Source organism: Hippocampus guttulatus, chromosome 20 (genome assembly GCF_054856545.1).
Source record: "Hippocampus guttulatus isolate MCC_2025c chromosome 20, RoL_Hgut_1.0, whole genome shotgun sequence".
NCBI lineage: Eukaryota > Metazoa > Chordata > Actinopteri > Syngnathiformes > Syngnathidae > Hippocampus > Hippocampus guttulatus.
In genome coordinates, this window is record NC_141280.1 from 7,050,764 (window position 1) to 7,073,865 (window position 23,102).

The following is a 23,102-nucleotide window of genomic DNA, read 5'->3' on the forward strand; positions in this document are numbered from 1 at the left end:
GTTCTTGGCTGGAGACGCTGGAGGTGAAGTTATTTATTTGCTGCCCTTCATGCAGCGGCATCGGTTTTGCTGGCGCTGTCCATCCGACAGCTGTTCCCATACGAGAAGTTTTTTTTTGGCACGCTGGGCATGTTGGTTGTGTGGAGGATAACCTGGCACAAGGTGAAGGATGCGGATGTTGAGTAAAGAGGCAGCCACAAAAGAACGATTCATTAAATGTTAGCCGTGAGGTGCCAAATGTACTCTCTACTTACGGTAAGTCCTTGGAAAACAATGCATGTCAATTCTGAATATAAATCAGTACACCTCGCCAGAACATTGTATCCTTATGAACATAAAAGAAAAAAAATGATTGTGCTGAACATATTTTCGTCACATTTTTATACTGTGTACACTCTGACATCGCCAACTACTGTAGCGGGTGTGCTCTTATGCACTTCATTATATTGCAGCAAAGAAAAAAAAGTATGTTCTTTTACTGACCTTTCAAGGTTTCAGTGTATTGTGATTTTTGACGAAGGAATCTACCCACTGAACGATTAGTCTTTTCTTTCATCGCTCACACACAAACGTTTGTTTCTACCTTATTCTGTCTTTTATGAATCAGCAGCAGAATATGCGTTACATTCTATTTTGGACGAAATAAAACGCGGAAAACAAGTGTGGTCAGACTGATCCTTTAAGTGCAGTCAACGAACTACAAAAATGGCTGAAGAACTACAAGAGACCGGAAAGACGTACCGCACAGCAGCTGCTTGAATTTACGTGGCAGGTGGAACCAATCAAAAGTAAATACAGTAACAGACAGCGGAAGGTTTGTCTTATTTTGAACCCTTGCTTCGAACATTTGAAAGAAACTACAAACATCGAGGGGGAAAAAAGGTAAAACGCCGAGATTGGAAACTTGCAAACTTGTGTGCGTGTGTGTGTGTTAGCGCGAGCGCTCGTTTAGCCACTGGCTGGTTTCGTAGTTAAACTATAATTATAAAAAATATGTGATTTGTTTTTGTCGTTTTCAATACATTTCATACTTTTAAAAAACGGATACTAAAAGGAAATTTAAGCTAACACACCCACTCGTAAGCTGCTAAAAGCTGGGGGGAAAAAAGTCATGGTACACGCATATCAATAATCAGGTCAGGTTTGAGTATACAGTATCGTCACGTGTTCGAAAGTTTGCCAGCATCCTGAAATGGATTGACGTCACAAGTTCCACTGCACTTGTACACTCCAATTTCCTGACCTCGCTATTCTTCATCTTTTATCACAGCACGCGGCTCCATAAAATTCGTTCTTAAACAGCATGTATCATTTTAATTGTTAAAACAAACACGGATAGCGTGTATTATTCCGCTCGGTGAATGATGCCGGGTTTAGGGCCAAGCGCTAATGAAAGCAGACAAAGTCAAATTGTTGTGTGTGAGCTGGGAGCTACTGGAGGTGCGCGGGGGAATCATTCAGCATCCTGCACTTTCATTACCGCGCAGACCTTTTGCTCGCAGCAGCTTCTCGGGCCGGCGCCCGGGCCGTTGCGCGTCCAATCTCACCACCCAAAGCGCTTGTAAATACAAAAGAGCGAGCTTTAATTAAACACGTCAATTTTTTTCGTTGACTCGAAGGGGTATGGGAGCGGGGGTTGCCGAAATATATTCGGGGAAATATGAAGTACACTTTTGTTGTTCTGCAGCCTGGATGAAATTGATATTGACCGCGCAGCGGCAGGCTGAGAGTGATTGCCATTCCATTTACTTGCTGATGTATGCAAGCCGTTCGCCTGCATGTGTTACAATCGAGATTTGCTATTCATGAGAAACCCTCAGCCGGAGGCGAAACAACATTGCCCGTACGTCCCTCTCGTGCTCGTCGATGCCGCCAAATAATCAATCTATTAATTTTCCATACCATGTTCGCCGATGTATCGCCATTCTTCATTCGCGCCCCGACCATATCACCAATTTTAAGTATTTTTTTAAATGGGGTTATACAGTAAATAAACAAGTTTCAATTGAGACTAGTGTACTTTGATGTAGTACCACGTTTTGCCACAACATGAGTGGCAGCACTGAGCTCTACCGGAAGAGAGGCACGTAATTAACTCATTCACTGCCATTGTCGTTTATGTTGTCAATTGGAATCCAACCGTTTCCTGCCATTGGCAAATATATTTATCGGGGGGAGGGGGGGGGGTACCGTGTGGGGATGAGATAGGGAGTAAAACAGCCTAGAAATAGATAATAAAAAATGATTCTCATAATAACTGCATTGGGAAAAAAAAGTTTGGTTTTGTTTTTCCTCCCAGGAACTTTCTGCTGTTGCCGAACCACGAGCATGTGAGGGACTGCTGTCGAGTTTTTTAACAGGTAGGTTTCACTTAGCGTGTCTGTTAAATTCAGGTTTATAACCCACTGCAAAGACAATCAGACGCCACTATTTTTACGCGGTGACAAATGCTCGCGACAGAAGAAACGAGCCTTGGAATCCCACAATGGCAACACATGCATGTGAACTTATAAAAGCACACCCGAGACACATTGTGACATTTATTGACACTAAAAGCGGCGATTCCGAGGCCTCTGCACAGACGGACGCTCCGGGAAATGTCCCAAAAGAGCGACGCGTCACAGATCCGAGCTGGCGCTCGGTGGCTGCCTATTGTTCATGTCACAACACACGCTTGGCTTTGGGAGCTAATATACACACACACACACAAAGGGCCATGGTTTCTCAAAAGGCTGTGTGTAAAACTATTGATCATGAATGAACATCAAATGGAACAATTTTGTTACTCGACTTGAATTGAGTCAAAATCAGTGTTCTAATCATTTTGGATTGGCATCACCTCAAACCCCCCGCATCCTGGTTGAAAGGTAGGACAAAATTAATACAGGACAAATAACAAAAGGACACAGGAATCGGGCGCAGGCTTTATGAATAAAGTATCAACCAAAAATCTTCCAACTCAATAAGAATAAATCCACTGGGCGCCCCTGAACAAATAAATATACCAAATATCAGTGCGGCTTCCTCAGCCGGCCACCCCCCCAGTGTGACCGAGAATGAAAACACACAAAGGTGACACCAAGTACACGTTTTCAATCCGTGTAAGGAGCTCTCCAATTTATCTCATGTCTGGCATCAGCGCATTACATATTGTTGTTGTTATCCTGCTCTGTTTCTCTCTCAGGGAAATGCGGCGTCTGGATCCAGGTGTTTGTGTACTTTTGTGTGTGTAACACGTGCACAGCATCGCCAAGGGCTGCGAAATGGAAATGCCGCCGAGCTCCATTTTATATTTGACCTGCTTAAATCAGAAGAAAACTGCTTTTTGCAATGACTTGAAGAGCCCGCGAAGTGAATTTATGGATTTTGTTTCTGAAATCCATGATTGAGAACTATGTCGTAGTCAATTGAGGAGCAATCACATTTAACTGTACTTCCCCATTTTAGTTTTCCTGCTGTTTTTTTTGGGGGGGGGGGGGGGGTACAACAGCACCACAAAAGTCGTGGAAAAAAACCCCATTCAAAATCAATACAAATAAAAATGAGGTTGCTTTTGAAACCCCAAAACGAACCGAAACTACATCTTAAGTCTCGTACAAAGTCTCACAAGGCCTCCGCAGAGACAAATCGAGTGCCCTTTTCGCTGACTCTCCCGAGATTACCTGTCTGGCTTGTCATTCTTCGGCAAGTGAGGATGAATCCTTTCCATCAGTGGAATAGGGGAATGAGACCTTCAGACGGCATCTCCAAACGCGTGAAACGTCTTGAACTTTGGCTTACACACCTTGAATAAATCCCTCGCTAAGGCAGTTGGCCGATACCGTTCTATGGCAACCGAGATCGGTCAAGTGAGAATCTCTCCGGCTGTTCATCATCGCCGCTGTCGACTTTTCGAATCGAGAGGGGAGCAAGTTGGAGCACTTGCATTTATTTTTTTTGCTCAAACTACCGACAATTAAAAAAAATAAAAATAATTATAAAACCAGTTGTCAGAGCAAATGACGATTTTTAGGTCACGCCTGGACAAAGCCTCAGGCGCTGGTCGCCTTCCCAGTCCAACTTTCTTCCATGAAAGAGGGCCAAAATCCATCATTACTTACTGCCCGCAAGCGTCTTCGTTAAAACTCCCTTTGGCTGGCTTGCTCCACGAACAATCCGCTGACTTTTTAATTCCTAAAAAAAAATGTTTGAGGATTTTCAACAATGCTATCGTGCCGACGCAGATGCGGGAGACTGGCATTGCTAAGGATGCTTTTCACCATTTATATGCTTCGAGAATGTTGAGGAAATCTTATCTTCAGTCTTTTCGTATTAAAAACGACAAGAGAATTTGACTCAAATGTCCTCGCAGTCACTGCAGCACTTTTTAATTCCTTGACGTCTCGCTCAACAAACTGATACACGACCAATGTTTTCTACCGAGATGGTGCTACTAGACAAGCTCAGGCATGACGCGGCCATGTTGAAGAGAAAGTATCCTCTTCCGATGAAAGTATTCAAGAGCCGACAAATAATATCACGTCCAGCAGGCAATCGGACCCTGAAGGCAAATCTTAAAACCCAAAGAGAGACTCGGAATCAAGCAGAGTTGAAAAGAACTTTGCTCGCCGCTCGTCAAGGCTCCGAACAGGAACAAGCTGCCCTCTTCAGCATGCTAAGCTAATTTGATTGCGCGCTAGGTACGTAAACGAAGTCACACTAGTAAGTTGATGATCGATCTAAAAGTAGAGAGCCACACGCGATCTACGATTACTCTTACAAATAACGATCAGATTTCTGTTTGTAACCTTTTGTCGCTCAAAGAACAATAAGGGACCCCGACAAACCAATTTTGTTCATATTGCGACTCGGGGTTAAGGTCAGGGGGTTGTCGTTAATATTTGTGGGCAACTGTGGGCATGTGAAGCCCTTTCAGATTGTTTGCGATGAAGGGCTCTGAAAATAAATGTGACTTGACTCTTGTGAAAAGTTGATCTAATGAGTTCTCTTACGGAGTGGCTGCAGAATAATGTCGCAAAAAGAACAAATCGGCACTGATTTATGCAAGGGCATGTCTCAATTTGGACTGTGCACGTTTTTAATTCCAGTCTCGACATTTTTATCTCCTAAAATTGAAAAGATGGGAGCTTAAAAAAAAAAAACAAGAATTATAAAGTAGCCTACCGACTCCAAAGTTAATATCAATAAAGTGCCACGCAGAGATAATTGGATGGTGTGAAATGAAATCCAGACCAGGGCTACTTTTTTAATGATCAATTATGTGTCGTTTTCTGTCAGTGTCAACGAGGCCACGCTAGGTCAGCCGATAATAAGACACGTTCGGGCGCTTTGCTCGATGCGACGTCTGACATCTTTACCGTGAGCATGCCCGAGCGTCCCTCAAACCGCTCGCAGCCATTAGCCAAACCAAATTGGCTTCTAAATGCCATTTGTGGCCAACTTGATGACATTTTCAGGAGTAGACTTTTTAAATGCAACCCAGCATGACGTACATATTAGTTGCTGACGCAAATTCTAAATCAGAGACATCGAATTTTTTTCTTTTTTTTTAAACTTTTTGTTTTTAACCCTTTCAGGGACAGCGGTTAGTCCAGTGGACGGCCTATCACAGGGGTGTCAAACTCATTTTTGTCGTGGGCCATATTTTAATTCCCGTTTCCGTTCGAGGGCCTTTGTGACACATCAAAAATTCAATAATGGTTTATGCAACTGTTGTTTAAGTTACTGTATGAGAGGTTTGGTCACAAGAAAAGGCTGACAATATGTCTCTTATTCATTACATGATGAGAATTTTAAATTTTGGTTGAGACAAAATCTCAACCAAAATTTAAAATCATCATGGAAGTTGACATATTTGATTCGCCTTCGCGGGCCACATAAAATGATGTGGCGGGCCAGATCTGGCCCCCAAGCCTTGAGTTTGACACCAGTGGCCTATCATGTTAGCATGTTACAGGTTATCGTTTTTGGTGCATGAAAGGGTTACGAGAATTCAGAGCAGAATCATTTCGATATGGCGGCTTTCATTTTTTTTCTCGTTTTTTTTTTCCCCTTCCTGACTTTCTTTCCTTTACTCACTCAGCATCGCTTTTCAAAACGTCCTGTACGCTTTTGTTTTTCTGCAAATATATCTGTCGACTAAAGCGAATAAAATAAAAAGCTAGCGCCAACCTGCTCTCAAAGATGACTTCCAACCAACTGAACTTTGAAAAAGAAAAGCCAAAATGAAATATATGAACTCACTCTGATGGGGGGGGGGGGGGGGGGGTTCATAAAAAATCCCAAACTATTCTCTGATCTCAAGGCACCACTTCATCCGGGCTAGGTGCCGTCTGTATCTTCAATCTCCTCAGGCCGGCAGCGTAGAAACAGCGCAGTGACTCTAAGCACCGTGAATGAGCGCAGTTCATTAAGAAGGTTGAGGTGGGGGGGGGGGGGGGGTGTTCCATAACTGCCCGAAGGAGCAGTCTCCTGAAGCACCACCGCCTGGCCCGACATGAGCAAGCTCCTTTCAAAGGAGGCTCCGAGATCAGGAAAAAGCTGAGAGCGGAGGCCATTGATAAAAGCCAGTATTGACACCCCCCTTTTTTTTCTCCCCGGCTGCTGGTGTGGAAAGTAAAAAGAATCCGCCGTGATGCGGTGCATGGAAATGAGCGGAGGCGCATACGGTGAAGGACATCCTCAAAAAGGGTTTGGGAGGACGTCAGTGTCACGACTCACTAGTTTTGAACGGCGAATGGTGCTATTGGAAGGGAAATCTTAGCACTCGGGAAGATCTTACATCGACATGACATCTTTCATCCATCCATCCGTTACTTGTGCCGCTAATCCTCGTGGTGGGGGGGCTCAGAATGCAATTTTCAACTTGGAAAGGCTGCAAAAAAAAAACCAACCATCGCCAGGCTTTATTTTATAAATTGGTTCATTTTGAAAGTGGAGTGATTCCGTTTGTCGAGTGGGATGCGATTCGAGAGGGCGATGAGTTTTTCGTCATCGTCTCACAACATGAATCAACTTGGCAGAACTGTAAAAGTGTCACGATCGCTTCCCAAATGAAAGAGACAAAAATCGACACATCTCGATATACAGTACGTTAGGCTGCAATGATGTAGTTTAATTCGATGTAGTCTCATAACCCCCCCCCCCCCCCACCCTCCAAGTGGTCGTCTTCAACACCTAATAGCCCGCAAGTCCGCGTTAACTAGATTAACGACAAAAATATATTACTATAATATAATAATTATATTACTCCTCAAAATGGTTCAGACAGCATTTTTTTATGAGGTGCCCAGTCAATGATTCCCGGTCATAAAATTTCGACTGCAAGAATAATTATGAGTCAAACATGGTGGCCTCATTTTCCATCAAAAGGAGAGTTGCGCCAGGAAGGCTCATTCTTAATATTCAACAGCACACCACAACAGTTCTTGGAAAATAATCACACTTGGGACTAATTTCCTCTCCGGCAGGCATATAATGTGATTTATTTTTTTTCCCTTATCGACGTTTTTCTTTCTCCCACCAGGCTTGCGTGAACATGATTGGCTATTACCGGCATATGCTCGTAAGGACACGACGGCGCTGATGGGATTCGCAAGCGTCTGTTTTCGCGTGCGCCGACATTTTGGGTGAGTCAATGCAAACGTCACGAGGCACTCTATTAATATGAAGGTCAATTCCGGTTGGTCGCTCAATGAGGAGCGTTATCTTCACTGAAAAGTTTTCTTTTTTTTTTCTTTCTCAATTTTATTCTGTCAAGTGGTTGCAACCTCTTTTCACTGCAGCATCCCAGCAGTGACGCTTTATTTATTTATTTATTTTTGAACAACAACTGGTTGTAAAATGATCTGACAAGGTCTTGGAGTTGTTTTATTGAGTGCGTAGCCCCAACCTTCCACTCTCCATGTCATCATGTCAGCACCAGCCAGACAAACGATAAAATGAGCGAGACGCTCCGGCCATCACACCCTCGAGGGTCTTAAAATCCCAATGCCACAAAGGGAGAAAAAAAAAATAGTCACCCCCACCCCGTCACCCCCTCCCTGTCCACTGTCAATTTGCCAGTCAAGTGAAACAATGGAGTCACTCCAGATGAGATGGGTTTTGTGTCAAAACTGCCATGCCAAGGTTCATTAAAAAAAGGAATAAACGAAAATCCGCGAAGTAGCGTCCAATTAACATCCATCCATCCATCCATTTTCCGAACCGCTCGATCCTCACTAGGGTCGCGGGGGGTGCTGGAGCCTATCCCAGCCGTCTTCGGGCAGTAGGCGGGGACACCCTGAATCGGTTGCCAGCCAATCGCAGGGCACACAGAGACGAACAATCATCCACGCCCACACTCACACCTAGGGACAATTTAGAGCGTCCAATCAGCCTGCCATGCATGTTTTTGGAATGTGGGAGGAAACCGGAGCACCCGGAGAAAACCCACGCAGGCCCGGGGAGAACATGCAAACTCCACACAGGGAGGCCGGAGCTGGAATTGAACCCGGTACCTCTGCACTGTGAAGCCGACGTGCTAACCACTGGACTACCGGGCCGCCCTCCAATTAACATGAACGGGTAAAAAAAAAAAAAAAAAATCCACTGTATGCAGTGACTCCATTTTTCTTTTTCATCTTTTGGGCCCCATTGAGTACAATGCAGATTTTCAATTATTAATATGTCGTTGAGTATTGCTGCATTGTTTGTATGTTGTATGTTTTTTAAAGAATTAAAATGAAATTCTACTCTACTAGGCAGCCCGACGATTGAGTCGTTAGTGCGTCGAGCTCACATTGCAGAAGTCGCGGGTTCGATTCCGGCTCCGGCCTCCCCTGTGTGGAGTTTGCGTGTTCTCCCCGTGCCTGCGTGGGTTTTCTCCGGGTACTCCAAATGGTACGGCTTGGTTTGCTCATCAGTCTCTCCGCTACGAGACGAACCGAGCCATAATCAGCCGTGGAAAATCAAAGCGCTCTCCTTTTCATTTCCTCCCCGCAATCAGAAAGCCACGTTGTCTCTGCCGCTAAACATAACATTCAATCAGAGGCAGTTTTTTTTTTTTTCCGCGGTGACCACGCTGGTTGATCCCGCTTCACGAGCAGCGCAAATGGATCAAACTAATCAGACCGCCGTCAGCACGACACGTTGTTTTGGCCCAGTTGAAATCATAATTTGCTTTTCGCGGCGTGGGAAGGCGATGGAATTGACGCGCCGTATTGTACCCGCGCGGCGTCTAATATAAGCAATATCCTAAGCCGTGATGTAACGCCGATTCATTGTTTCGGAGTCGATCGCGTCCGCATTTTTCAATTTCCTTCCCTATTCAATCCTGCTATATGGATTTGGATGACAGTAATTATTCGCCGCACGACTTCAATGAGGTGCCATTGGTTCATCTGAAGATTAAATTTAACATTTGAAACCCCGAGGAACCGGAACGATTGCCCTGAGATGATTGTCGTTCTTCAAATATGTAAATGTGATGGTTTTTTTTTTTTTTGATCGCACAGCTACAATAGTTGGGAAAGAAATCGTCTCTGGACAGGTTTTAAACTTTAAAAAGGCTGCCTCAGGTGGCATGAAAAAATAAAACCACACTTGGAGTTATGCTGCATTGCAGAAAAACGGCATGACCCCCGACAAGGAAAAGTGCCATCTTTCCGATTCCACTCGAATCCGTTCCCCAAGTGCGCACTGTTCAAACTTGTTTTTTTTTTTTATTCCACTGGTACCATCACGCTTATCTTTTAATTAATAAGCAGAGTCGCTACCCAAAATGACTCCATTATTCTTCGGTACCAGAGTGTTTCAAGTACGTTTGGGGAATTGGATTCAACTCACGACATTGCCCGTGGGGGCATTTTCAGAAGGCTCTTTATGAAAGGAAGCGCTGTGGTCTCGTCATTAACTTCGTATTAGGACTCGTGAACGCTAATGCACCTGTTGTTGTTCCCATGGCGACGATGAAAAGGATGACAACATTGCGTCGAGGTTTTGACATGACTTCACATTCCCGCGCATCCATCAAGATGGATGACAATGTTGAGTCTGAGCTTCAATCTAAAAGCGTCGACAAATACGCATGAGCTAATCACGTCTTCCTTGGGGCTAACGAGGACCCGATGGCATATTTATTTAAAAAAAAAAAATTCGGACATTGCACATGAATCAACAGAGCAAAAAGGCATCCGTGTTTGCCGTCTTTCATCTTTGTCCCTCCCGCCCCCTCTCCCAGTGTGTAACTGCTCACCCCTCCCCATCTGCTTGCCGAGGGTGACCAAGTGAGTATCGTTTTTAACTGTCTTTGCCGGAGAAAGATTTATTGTGGGACTAAACCTTGATATTTTTATGGCGCCAAGTCAAGTCTGACTTTTCGGTTGGAATCGGATGAAAAGTGAACCGCGATGTGTGGCGACTGTTTTCAAGGAATGTGAGCATTGCTAGCTTCGCGCAAGCTAATTCAGTGTCGGGGGATTTTGTGTTCATGTGTGAGGACCCCAATGCAGGGAGGAATGGCAGAAATGCAGTATGTTCTCAAAAAAGATATATATATATATATTTTTTCAAAAATATAACAAAAAGGCAAACAGGACATGTGGAATCATGATGCATTGTAACAAATCAAAACCGGGATTGGAGAAGCTAAGTTTGAGCGTAGCGTCCGTGGAAAATACACAATTTACTGTGACCGGCGAAGCGCGGTACGGCGCACATTTCCCAATTCTCTCGCCGCGAAGACGCCAAATTGAATCGAGGGCAGACACGGAATAATGAGGCGGCGCCGAGGCGTTCGGTCAATGAAGCACCGAGCCGTCTATCGGCTGCTCTCCAACCAACGGGGGAGAAGATAACTCGTGCGGAAGTGGGAGTGGAAGTTGGAAGCATACTGAGCGAGGGGATAAGAGGATGCAGCGGCATGGCGGAATCGGGGCCCATTGTCAGGCAGGCGGCGAGCAAAATGAGCTGCGCAATTTGGAAAGTGGCACGACAATAAGAGCCACGCTGCAGTTAAAGCCGATGCAAACCGCCAAAGACTCCGTCGGAGTGGAAAGTACAACCTCGAAACGAGCTAGGAATTTTACACGTTCAAGTTTTGTAGCTTTTTCATGCTTCTCTGAAAAAATACAAATAGTGAACCAATAATTCATCAAATAATAAGGATAGGTTCCCAAAAATAATGTCTAACATTGTCCTTGACTACGACAGTACTGTACTTTGCCTTTTTTTTCTCACCCCCTGTATTTTCATAAAATCGTTCAAGATGACCTTTTCCGAAGTGATGCTCTTATTTTCTGACTTGCTCCTGTCGCCATGACGTGCTGCAGGCTGTTATTTGCCGCATCGTGCCACTCAGAATGTGACATGAAATTACTCGCAATTCCCCCATGCCCTCTCATCAACTCCACCACAGAAATTCGTGTGTGTGTGTGTGTGTGTGCGCGTGTGTGTGTGAGTGTGTCTGCCTCCCTCTGCGAAGGACTGAAAAAGAGATAAGTTATCTTCTCAGGTGAAAAAGATCGACAAAAAGGAAGGGAACGTTCTTTCGGATGCTTCATTGGCAAAGTCATGATGGACAAGCCTCGCATTGAGCAGTTTTGACGGCGGAGAGAAAATGTTGAGGTGTAACCAACACCGTCGCCCCTCTTAAAAATGTCTGGTGACTTAACTGAATATGACATTTGGGACATTTGACATCCGAGCAGGGCTGATCTGCTTCCGATTGTTGCCTGGAGGTACTCAGCAATCATGCGAAGAGTCAGCTGAGGTATATGAAGCAGAACAAGGCGTTCTCTGCTAGCTTAAACGCGATCAAACAACCGAAATTCTGATATTTGTTGACTACTTCTTCTGCCTTCTTGCCATACCGCACTAAATTTCGGCTACGTAAGTGAAAGTGAGAACGAAGCGCAGAGTCCAATGAATTGTTTGTGCTAGCATGCTAAGTGCTAAATGACATCAGTTGATTTGAACTAGCGCTCCTTTTTGAGTGCTATTTTTTTTTTGACAATCGATTGATAATAAATGCATTGACAAGTTGACAAAATGTATTTTGAATATTGCTTGTGCTTTGAGGTCACCCGTTTTTGCACAAACAAAGAAGACGTTCACAGCAACTGCAAAGTGACTCCGTGACTGCAGTAGTCATAGGATACATAATGTACAAAGGACACATGATATATGGCTGCGCGTATTATTAAATCGTATGTCTACATGTGTTGCTGCACCCTCTGTCTTTAAGTATCCGTTGTACACAACTGTAGATGCTATTTCTTAGCCCGTCTGTGTCGCTTCTCAGTACAACTTTAAATAAAAAATAAAAAATTCTCCCTCCCAGTCCTAATTTATTCACACACTTTGCCATGAGCCGCTCTCGCCTCAACGTTTTCTTGCAAATTCTGTCGTCAAGTGGAAGAGCTGTTAAAAACCCGTGGCGAGCCGGTCCTTTGTGATTCATTACGTGTCGCCACCGGTGATTTATGAATGTGCCGCCTCGTTCGGGCTAATGGTAATGGCAGCCACGTGTCTGCTCATACACAGCTGTCCTATCCGTTTTGCACAGATTCGAGGGGGAAAAAATGTGAGTATTGCAGTTTCCTTTGGCGAATGTGTTTTCCATATCGTCAGAGACATCGAAATCAAAATGAAGTTTCGAATAATTGTCCGGCCCATGTTTGCGCTCGTTTTATTTTTGTCAGTTGTCTTGCAGTCCTGGATGGGGCGTCTCTTTGGATCATTTAGCAACCATTGATCTGATCATTAGCTCGTTAAGTGCGCTGTCGGTGTTGGCATCTGGCGTGATTGATGAGTGGGGCACTCGGTTGGTACTTTTCATGCGTGGCTTTCATTCGCTCTTCTTTGGAGCTCGTCACCTTGATTACACAGTCAGACAAATAGAAAAATGAGTCAAATTCAACTGTCCAATGTTGAGTCAAAAAGCTTTCACAAATATGCATGAGATACTCATGTCTCCCTTGGGGCTAACTAGGACCTGCTGGCACCGTTTTTCTTTCTCTCGGACAATGCACATGAATCAATTGAGTAGAAAGTCATCCATGTTTGCAGTCGTTCGTCTTGCACCCTCTAGCCTCCTCTTCCGTGCGTAACTGCTCACGCCTCCCCCTTCTGCTTACCAAAATAACATACATTTATATTAAAGTGAAGCGCGTGGCATAATGGATCTGTGAAAGTCATTTCCCTTTCATGCAAGTCCACGATTTAAGAAAAAAAGAAGCATGAAAAAGGACCCCTCAGAGAAAAGTCAAAAGGGAATTATGAGCATGCGTTTATGCACAGGCAGTAAACACTTTTCATATTTTACACAGTCTGGAGAAGATACGGAGCGGCTGCATATATTAGTGCGGTCATTATTACAGTGCCCTGAGACAAAGGCTGCATTGTAATTGAATATCATCGAGGCGCTGCCTCAAATTGCCGTTAACAATGACTGCAAATGCAAATGATGCAATCGGGTTCAACTGGCTGCTGAAGTCTGTTCACGGATCGCTGCTGCTGGACAATGGCTTCTCTTTGGCCTCTTCTTTGTTTTTTTTCTCAGAGGTTTAGTGTAATTTCAATTTGTCATTTAAAAAATCACAAATGCTAATCATGAGCCCCTCAATGGAGTTTTTCTTTATGTGTTAGCATTAAGCTAACAGGTGATTTCTTAGGCCAAAAGCTGCTTGGTTGTTTTTCGAAACACAATGTGTACCTCTTTTTTATTTATGTTAAGTTTGACCATTTCTTCATACAAAATAGTTGGGACACTCGGAAAATAGTTTTTGCTCATTCACTTATAGCCAATCAAGAATGCCGCCATGTTATTTGTATCCAGTCTCTCTCTCCATGTCACCGAATAATGCCTCAGATGGTGTGAAATCGCTGGGATAAGTCCCTAGCTCTTAGGTGGGTTCATGTGAGGGTGTCTGTCTGCCTTCCTGCCTGAGAGCAAAGTCAAGAGTCATTGCAGGATTCTTTCTTCAGCGCGTTGCCTGCACCGAGCGAATGATACGACTCGCACCGGGAGACTAAAAAGAAAGCGCGGCGGCTTGAAAAAGCAGCGGTGATGAATATAAATCTGCGCCCGTGCGTATTGTGTGACTTGACGAGCTGGTTGAAATCAATCGGCGAATAAATTATCTGGCTACTCGGCGAGTGCGCCGAGATGTAGGCTTTAAACGCGTGAAAAGATGTATGGCCGCCAGCAGTGGAACCTTGAATAAACTTGTTTGAACAGCGATCTTTGATCTCCAGTTTTAGATTTTAGATTTTAAATGTCCAAAGATCACTCGGTTTTTATTAAATACAGTATATATTAAAAAAATTCTTACATTTCAATCACACTAAATCAATGCTCTCATTAATCAAGCGAATCGCTTCAAAATGAAACCGTGGGAACACAAAAAGCCCAAAGACATAACTTGGACGCGCTTGAAGCGGCCACACACATAGTCGAGACTCATCTCCACACACCAAAAAGCATTCGCTCATTTTCCATGCGATGCATGCATGCATGTATGTCCCTATTTTTAGCCTGTGCTGCCATCCATATGGATCGTCGTGCACACGCGTGACTCAAACCGCTCGCCCGTTCGCCGCCTTCCGGAAGGCACGCATGATAAAAGTAATGAGAAGCGTCTTCGAGAAAGGCTCCATATGAGTCATTTGTGAGAAGTTCGGCATGTAACACAAAGAATGCGCTTGATCTTCATCTTCATGTTTCTGAGATGGACGATCGCAGTCGGCCAAACTTGCGAACGAAGTCTTCCCGGGCCCGCACTAAAGCCTCCTCGTCGATGTACACAACAGGCCTCCTGGCTGTCACCACGTACTGCACCTTCCTGAGGCTCCAGCCCAGCACGTACATGAGCAGGCCGCACACGGCCGCCGTCGAGCGCCCCACGCCGGCATTACAGTGGACGTATACCGTGTGACCGTTCTCGAGGAGACCGTGAAGTAGGAATACAGCCTGGGGAAGCATCCGGATGCGACCTGCGCCGGAGAACGGGAAGAATGTGTCGTTCGCGGTATCGTCGAGTCCTGACGTCATGAAATGACTTTGCTGCTCTTGTGAATTGAGTTTTTTTTTTTTTTGGGGTTGTTTTTTTGTTAAATCAATTTCGGAGTCCAGTTGTGGTTTGTCTCAGGTCGACCTTCTAGTTCAGGGGTGTCAAACTCATTTTAGTCTCGGGCCAATTTAGAGTTACGTCTTCCCTTGGAGGGCCGTTATGACGGTGAAACCACCAAATTATTACTTGTCCACAAAAAATTAATAGATTACTCGTTATAAAATCAGTCAAGTCAATTATAATAGTTTGTTCAATTATTGTTCAAGTGAGTGTGAACATGGCATCGAAATGATTGCAAAACCTCAACGTTATTTATTACGCATGACAATTTGACATTTCGGGACAGATTTTAGCAAGTTGACACACAGGATTTTCTTTTGCGAGACCACATCAAATGACCTGGCGGGCCGGATCTGGCCCCCGGGCCTTGAGTTTGACACCAGTGTTCTAGTTCACCCCAAAGGTCCGCGCCGCGCTTACCCTCGGTGCTCATGTCGGGCGTGGGGATCCACACGTACGCGAGGCCACAGCGGTTGTACAAATGCATCATGGCGTCGGGCGTCATTGCTTCGTCGAGGTTCCGTCCGCAGCCGTGGGAGTTGTTCATCACGTCCGCCTCTGTCTGGAAGTTCATTACGGCGCTGATGCCAAGGTCGTACTTCATCTTGATCGTCACGTGTTCCGGCACTCGAGGACAGCTGCCCAGCCAAAGCCTTGGAAACACCCTGGGAGCCACAAGCAGGGAGTCGATGAGTTTGAAAATGACTTTCCAAGAATAACCCGCAAGACCGAGAGTCATCGTTTATGCCGTAACTATAGCGCGGATTTCGAAGCAATTTTTTTTTTTTTAATTGGGGTTTTCCAGTACGCAGGAAAGTCCAAATTTAGATTTCAGCATTTCCAGTGCCAAATTCTCCTCCAGGCCCTCGTTTATGTTATATTCATCCATACAGGAGAACATTTTGTGGCTTTATTTGCCAGACAAATGATTCGAAGGGTGCTCTGGTTGCCTAGTAACCTTGAGCGATCCTTTTGCCCAAATGTAAAATGGTTTCAATGGACTCGCGAGGATTTCTCCGGTGAGCGGCTAAGAGAAGTAAAATTGTATTAAAATGCTGTGTCGGCAGGGCCGTTTTGTTTGTTAATCCTTCACAAAAATCGGTCACATTCAATTTTGCTTGGCGGAAGGATTGGCACTCTCCAGCGGCCTTCTTGGGTCACCTGGAGAAGTGCATGGCATTCTGACCAGCCACGCTAAAGTAGAAGTTGGTGGTGTGCTTCATCTCGTCCGTGTGGCCCGTCTCTTCGATCCAGTGGCCGATCGGGTGGCAATAGACGCCGTCCACCACGTTGTCCTCGTCAAAGGTGCACGTTCTGTCGTGGTGCGGCCCGTTGCCTGCGGACAATGGAAATATTATAGGGGGGTTGTTGTTTTTTAAAATTTTTTCCTCCATAGCAAAGTTGCGAGGCATTTTTATTGAAGTTTAGAATAGTCGTGTACATGCCTTAGCATAGATCAATAAGGTAGGGGAAACCCTGTACGAGGTTATTATATTCATTGAACAAAATGACGAGCAATTTAGTCTTAGCTATTTGCTGCCATCGTGTGGTCAAATGGTAGAATTACACCAAACCAAGTACCCAAAAAACGGTTGTTTTTTAATACTGTGTTGGTGATCGTTTAAATACACACATTGTAAATACACACATTGGACGTATAATGCAAATGTAGTATACACGGAAGCTTATTTTGCATGTGTTATACCTTCCCAAACGTAATGGCCGTCCGTTCTTCGGATGAACTTGAACCACAGCGTGTCCTTAAAAGGCTCCCGCAGCCGCACGTCGCCGAGCCACAGACACGGCTCTCGGGTCGAAACCGAGCTCCGACAGGCTCTCATCCGAACCGCTTTGCTCGGATCCCACTGACCCATTTCTTCGCGCGAGCCCAAAATAAACAACTCGACGTGCGGCGAGTCCGCAGTGAGAATGACGCCGAATCGGAACAACATGCCGGGCATGGACATGTTCTCGTTTAAAACGGAGTCGCGGTTAGGCCCGCAGCTCTTCAAATAAACTATAAATATATTTAGAAGCGTGTTGACGGAAGTAAAGATGGGCTAAAATAAAGCAAGAAGCGCTGAACAGTAGCGCCAACTATTGGTGGCATTTGCAAACACACCAGTCGGGACTCCATTTTTTTTTTCCGATCGAGTGATTAATTCGCATACCACTAAAGCAGTACTCATACGGCATTTTGAAAACCTCAAGAAGACTCAAAGCCAAGAGGTTCGAGCAATCCACCTTTATTTGAAACTTTTAGACCCACAACCCATACTTTTAAATGATATGACAACTCATTACACGCGTGTAAAGGTCAAGAAAACGAAACCGGGGTCAGCAAGGTTTTCCTGTGACCCAATAGTGACCTCAGGCGAAAGCAGAGAAGCAGAACCGGTAATATGTTGCACGCAACTTGCAATCCGTCACAATACCACCCAAATCACTCTCTATAGAAAGCCGTTTGCGCATTTATAATATTCCATATGCAGCTATCCACGTCCAGGAACTTTTTGTCCTCATCAAAAATACATTTCAATGCACTAGTAGAACAATGGTTGATGACATGAAAATGATGCTGAATATAATTTGCGTGGACTATTCTAAGAAAAAATGTCATTTGCATCATTTTGAATGCAAGAATATATTTTATGATATGTATTATTATTTTTAAATTTATATATATTATAAATATATTATTTTTAAAAATTATTATAATAAAATGGGCGGCCCGGTAGTCCAGTGGTTAACACGTCGACTTCACAGTGCAGAGGACGGATTATAATAAAATAATATATCCATCCATCCATCCATTTTCCGAACCGCCTGATCCTCACTAGGGTCGCGGGGGGTGCTGGAGCCTATCCCAGCTGTCTTCGGGCAGTAGGCGGGGGACACCCTGAATCGGTTGCCAGCCAATCGCAGGGCACACAGAGACGAACAACCATCCACGCTCACATTCACACCTAGGGACAATTTAGAGCGTTCAATCAGCCTGCCACGCATGTTTTTGGAATGTGGGAGGAAACCGGAGTACCCGGAGAAAACCCACGCAGGCCCGGGGAGAACATGCAAACTCCACACAGGGAGGCCGGAGCTGGAATTGAACCCGGTACCTCTGCACTGTGAAGTCGACGTGCTAACCACCGGACTACCGGGCCGCCTAAAATAATATAGTTATATATAATAGAATGATATTAATAATTACTGTTATTATTGTATAAATAATTATAAATATTATATATTTGTCTTTTTTGGTTTTTTTTTGCAGTTCAGTTTCGCAGCCCTTATTTTTAGCTGTGTGTGTTTTCAATGCACTGCATGTTTGCACTGTAGTTGAGAGGAAACCCCATTGTACTCATTCTTATTTAATGATACTTGCGTCAATTTGACTCGGGTCCAAATACAGGTACGGCACAACTAGCTTCGCGTTTCTGGCCTTAATGTCTGCACTAAGGCTGGACAACTCTGCTTGAAACTTCATCATCATCATCTTGACTTCAGGCTCTTGGAATTGTTCTTCAGGGTAGGAACCCAGCAGCACCTGCAAGCGTCGTAAAACAGAGAGACACTTGAACTTGTTTCGGATTGTTTCATAAACTTGAAATGTGACCAAATTGAGTTTACTTTGACAAGTTAAAAAGTATTGGCAATTTGACAATACAGAATTGACTTACAGAATCGCTGTAGTCCCGTGTCAGCACAAAAAGAATTGCTGCCGTGATGACCGTCTCGCCAATGGTTGGGAGCGTCTCCAAAAGGGTCTTCATGCTGGACTGTCCTTTGGCGGTTGGAGACGGCTTGCGCAACAGTAAGGAACCGTTGGGGGCAAACATCTGGTAGTCAAACTAAAAAAAAAAAAAAAAGCAACCATTTTAGCTCATAGATTGTCATCTTGGATTGCAGTTTAGTTCCAAAACTCGTCTCAAGAAGAACAAACCTGTTGCTACATACCCCGCCCCCCCCACCCTCCAAAAAAAAAAAACCCTGAAAAGTAACGGGAGCTTTCGTTTCACCTGTGGATTATTGATGGCAGCATGTTGAGCTGAAACTCTGAAGATCACCATGGTGATAAATTTGACTACTTCCTCAACAGTTTGGAAGGTCTCCGGACATCCTGTCACCCCCACCCCCCAAAAAGACATCTCTATTTACATTGTCCTGACAAATTAAACGTGGTTTAACCCTTTCATTCAGTCTACAACATGATAAGCTGGATCCACCGTCGTCACCGCCGTACCCGAAAGGGTTCATACCTGAGGATTTACTCTCTAAAAAGCATCGAGTGAATATCTCGTGGAGCCATCCTTGCAGTTCCGAGTCTTTGACCACCTCGTCGTCGGAACGATAAAAGTGACCGACCACCGCCTTCGCGAATCTGCCAAGTAAAAGAAATTCACAGTCTGTTTCTTGGGCAGCTTGAATCACCGAATGAATAAATAAAGAAAAACCGGTGGATGATGTCCCATATTTTAAGGCCGTCATCTCTGTAGTAGAAGTCGGGGATGGACTCGAGTCCTCGACTGTGAATGTCGTCCGGTAAACACAGTGAGCTGTATGTGAGCTCAGGTTGGCCTCTCATCATGAGCTCGAGCGTGCCGTCAACTCCGAGTGAACTCTAGTCACGTACAGTATGAGACACACGTGTCAGACGTGAAGAAACGAGAATGCAAATAACTTGTGGGTACATTGATTAGCCAGGCAAATGACAAATTCTTACCAATGCAAACGACCCTTTAGGCCCCAGCAGAATTTCACGAGCTTGAGCGTTGATGTGTAGAATCCATCGAAAGTGTGAGATAAGCAACTATGCGGAGAAGGAAGAATGCCCCCAAAATCATGTTCCAAAGAAGATGAATTTGCATTTGAGTCATAAAAGGCTACCGAGACCCTGTCATGTTGACAGAGAGAATTTCGAGCAGACCACCCAACTACTACCCAACCATGCTAAAAACAAACACAAAACAAAACATATATCAGCGTGGTTTTGTTGGGGTTAAAACGGGAGCTGGCAACCCGTGGCTCCAGAGCCACATGCAGCTCTTTAGTGCCGCCCTAGTGGCTCCTTGGAGATTTTTCAAAAATGTTTGAAAATAGAAGAAGATGGGGGAGGGAAATATATATATGCAACACACTTTTCTATTTGCAGGACGGGATGCCAGGCAGGTGGTATTTGTATTTGGTCCAATATGGCTCTTTCAACATTTTGGGTTGCCACGCCCTGGTTTAAACCAATGTCAGCTTTACCTTGTAAATGGGATGAATTACGGGAACGTTGCGAAGAAGGCTCATAGCCCAGATCTCGGAGACTAAGTGAGTGTTCTTAAGGTGGCTGATTGCCTGGTGCGTAATCATATTCGCGTTTTTAACGAATATCTTGGCTAGGAGCCAATCCGTCTCGGAATCACTCGGCAGGAAAATCGGGTTGTCCTCCGATGGTTGTTGATGCACCTGCGACAAAGTTTGTAAAAAAATATTTCAACAACCGATTCGTCAACCATTGCGCGATGCACTGTCAAGTACCTGGATTGCGATCGGCATCAGTTTTTTCTCAGGGTTCAGGTACAACAAACAGAGGGGAGCAGGCACTGGCAGTTTTTCCCCGTGATATTGTTTCCCCGGTATTCCACTCAGAACCTTCTGGTCACAGAGGAATATGTTCCCTTTCTGTGTGACAGGGAGACGTCGCATAGCAATTCGTGTTGTGGGATAGAAACTGGCATCATGAATGTAAGTAGCGCGTCGCAGTTACCTTCATTTCATTGTCCAGAGTGCTTCCGTTCTCCAGGAAGGGCTTCACCATTTCCTCGGTGACGGGGAAATTTGGAGGAAGTTCTGAACAGCGTTTGATCAAACAGGGGTTCACGCCGTTCAAGAACTGGTACCCGTAAAAGTCGTCGTCCTTCCAGTGGTCGGAAACGTACTCTGGAGGAATATGAAATGAAGGGAGTATGACAACTAGTATTGAAATGTTGCTGTTGTTGGCGTGTGAAAAAACGTTCTCTTCCCGTTATCTCGGAATAGACGACAGTTTAGATGGGAGTGGCGGGGGCGGGGCTTAACCGACCTGAGATTTGCGTGTTTCTGATCCAGAAGATATTTTTGACGTCTTCAATGCTTTGCCAACTTTCCTCCGATCGAAGCATCCCCTTCAGCAAGACTTCGAAGAGCCTGAAGTGCAACGGCATTCAAATGTTACCCCCGACTCCTCAGAAGGAAGCACCACCAAGGTGGGACACAATGGTCAAAAAAACAAAAACAAACATACCCGGTATAAAAGAACTTCTTTGCCTCAATTACTCGAGACGGTGACATGCGGATTTCAGCGGGGACGTTCGATGTTGTGAAATTGCTGCGGTGGGGAAGCTCACCGTTGTACGAGCCCCATCTAGAAAGAGAAGCGTCATATTTTTAACGCTTTTGGGGACATCGGTTACTACAGCGGACCGCTTATCGGGTTCTCGGGTGACAGCTTGCATGAAAAAGGGTTAAACCATATTTAAAAGGTCTTCTTGCTTGCATCCTTTGGCGAATCTTACTGGAAGATGCCCTTTTTTGACGCCAGCTCATTTTTGCGGTGCTCAATCAGCAATGGATGGTCGTCTTCAAAAGGCTTCATGGCTGAGGGAGAGGCGGGGGGGGGGGGGGTACGTTCAATGTGTAGCAAAAACAAAGTTAATTGCTCCGATATTATTATTGGGAATATAAACCTGACCTTTTCCTCCTCTCAATTCCACGATGTCATGATTGGAAAGCCATCGGTAACAGGGGAAAAGAAGAGTCTCTCCCTGTGGGGTGGTCACGGTGATTTTAGTGCAGAACAGATCATTTTCTGGGAGGGGAAACCATGGGTTTTTCTCGACTTTCACCAGGAGAAGCTTCCCCAGAGACGAACTGGTTTTGATGGTGTACGTCTCAGTCTAGAATTAAAGACATCCGGGCAAAAAAAAAAAAAAAGAGTTACAGAAAGTGCTTTCGGTAAATGAAAGAAAGTGTCATTGTCAATGCAAAAATATCGACGCGTGGACCCCTCACGCGTTTGCCGCCGTTCAACTCACCGTCTCGGTCATAAAGTCGACAGCCCAGTGGTTGAATTGGCTTTTCTCGCTCTGGCCTTCGCTTCCGAGCAAGGTGATGAGTATGTGGTCAAAGGTTACGGCAAAGGACCTCCCTCCCGTCGTTACCTTCAGCTGGTACTCCGCCATGCTCACTCAGTCGTCGCAATCCCGGAATACCGAAAACCACAGACTCAATGCGTTGAAGATGTTTTAGCCGGGTTTCCAGCTGGCTGCTTTTTTGATGGCAATGATCGCTTTTTAAACCCCCCCACACCCCTTGCAAATGAGCAACAGTTTGCTATATGCAAAAATCGACTGAATATAAAGATGCAAATATCAAGCGCCGACGTCTTCAGTAGGCAAAATGCATGCAGATGGAATGAAAAACAAAATCGAGTCACGACTAACCAAAGTCCCCGACGAGCGGCAATCTTCCACAGAGTCTCGCCCCAAAAGTCTCGAAACTGTGAACCGTCAATCAAATTCCTTTATTCTTGCTGGCAAGCATTTGGTTGTTGACCCCAAACGTTGAATATGAGCCGAGAGAGCAACATGTCGCGGCGGCATCGCCGTTGCTCTCTTCACATATTCATCTTTTGATATCCGACACTTTAAACGGTGTTCCTATTAAGCTATTGTCCATTTGAGCATGTGACTAAAGCTTAAACAGCGACATGTTGCACAAAGTTCAGATGAGGCGGAACCGTTTTGCAGCCAATGGCTTCTTTTTGATGAACCTTCCCAGGACCTGGTTGACTGACAAATTACTTGCCCAGTGTACAGTATGCGTGTCGTGACCTTTTCTATTGTATGAGTGGCAACAAGCTGCTGCCCTGGTTAACTCTTTCAGCGACAGTGGACAGCTTATCATGTTATCAGGTTACACGTTGCATGAAAGGGTTCATGATGCAACTACTTCTGCTATCGTCTGGAA

At 44.9% G+C, this 23,102-nt stretch overlaps 2 protein-coding genes and 1 long non-coding RNA gene across 3 annotated transcripts; 1 reads left to right on the top strand and 2 right to left on the bottom strand.

Annotated features, from left to right (window-relative positions):
* The first annotated feature begins 734 nt into the window (after nucleotides 1-734).
* LOC147187799 (uncharacterized) lies at nucleotides 735-21,097 on the top strand. The gene is made up of 5 exons (XR_015097565.1): nucleotides 735-882; nucleotides 2,300-2,360; nucleotides 7,526-7,628; nucleotides 20,789-20,840; nucleotides 20,969-21,097. It is a non-coding gene; the product is annotated as an uncharacterized LOC147187799 (long non-coding RNA).
* Nucleotides 14,236-17,174, bottom strand: LOC147187800 (laforin-like). The gene is made up of 4 exons (XM_086101122.1): nucleotides 16,816-17,174; nucleotides 16,272-16,446; nucleotides 15,531-15,775; nucleotides 14,236-14,973 (listed from the first exon to the last, which is right to left on the bottom strand). Exons 1-4 carry the CDS (start codon nucleotides 17,075-17,077, stop codon nucleotides 14,696-14,698), a joined length of 960 nt encoding a protein of 319 aa, XP_085957248.1. The 5' UTR covers nucleotides 17,078-17,174; the 3' UTR covers nucleotides 14,236-14,695.
* On the bottom strand, nucleotides 18,475-22,315 carry LOC147187801 (arachidonate 12-lipoxygenase, 12R-type-like). The gene is made up of 14 exons (XM_086099588.1): nucleotides 22,169-22,315; nucleotides 21,826-22,030; nucleotides 21,650-21,731; nucleotides 21,379-21,498; nucleotides 21,178-21,281; nucleotides 20,863-21,035; nucleotides 20,634-20,777; nucleotides 20,358-20,561; nucleotides 19,831-19,917; nucleotides 19,562-19,728; nucleotides 19,367-19,488; nucleotides 19,127-19,227; nucleotides 18,788-18,958; nucleotides 18,475-18,654 (listed from the first exon to the last, which is right to left on the bottom strand). Exons 1-14 carry the CDS (start codon nucleotides 22,313-22,315, stop codon nucleotides 18,475-18,477), a joined length of 2,007 nt encoding a protein of 668 aa, XP_085955714.1.
* Between the last annotated feature and the right edge of the window lie 787 nt (nucleotides 22,316-23,102).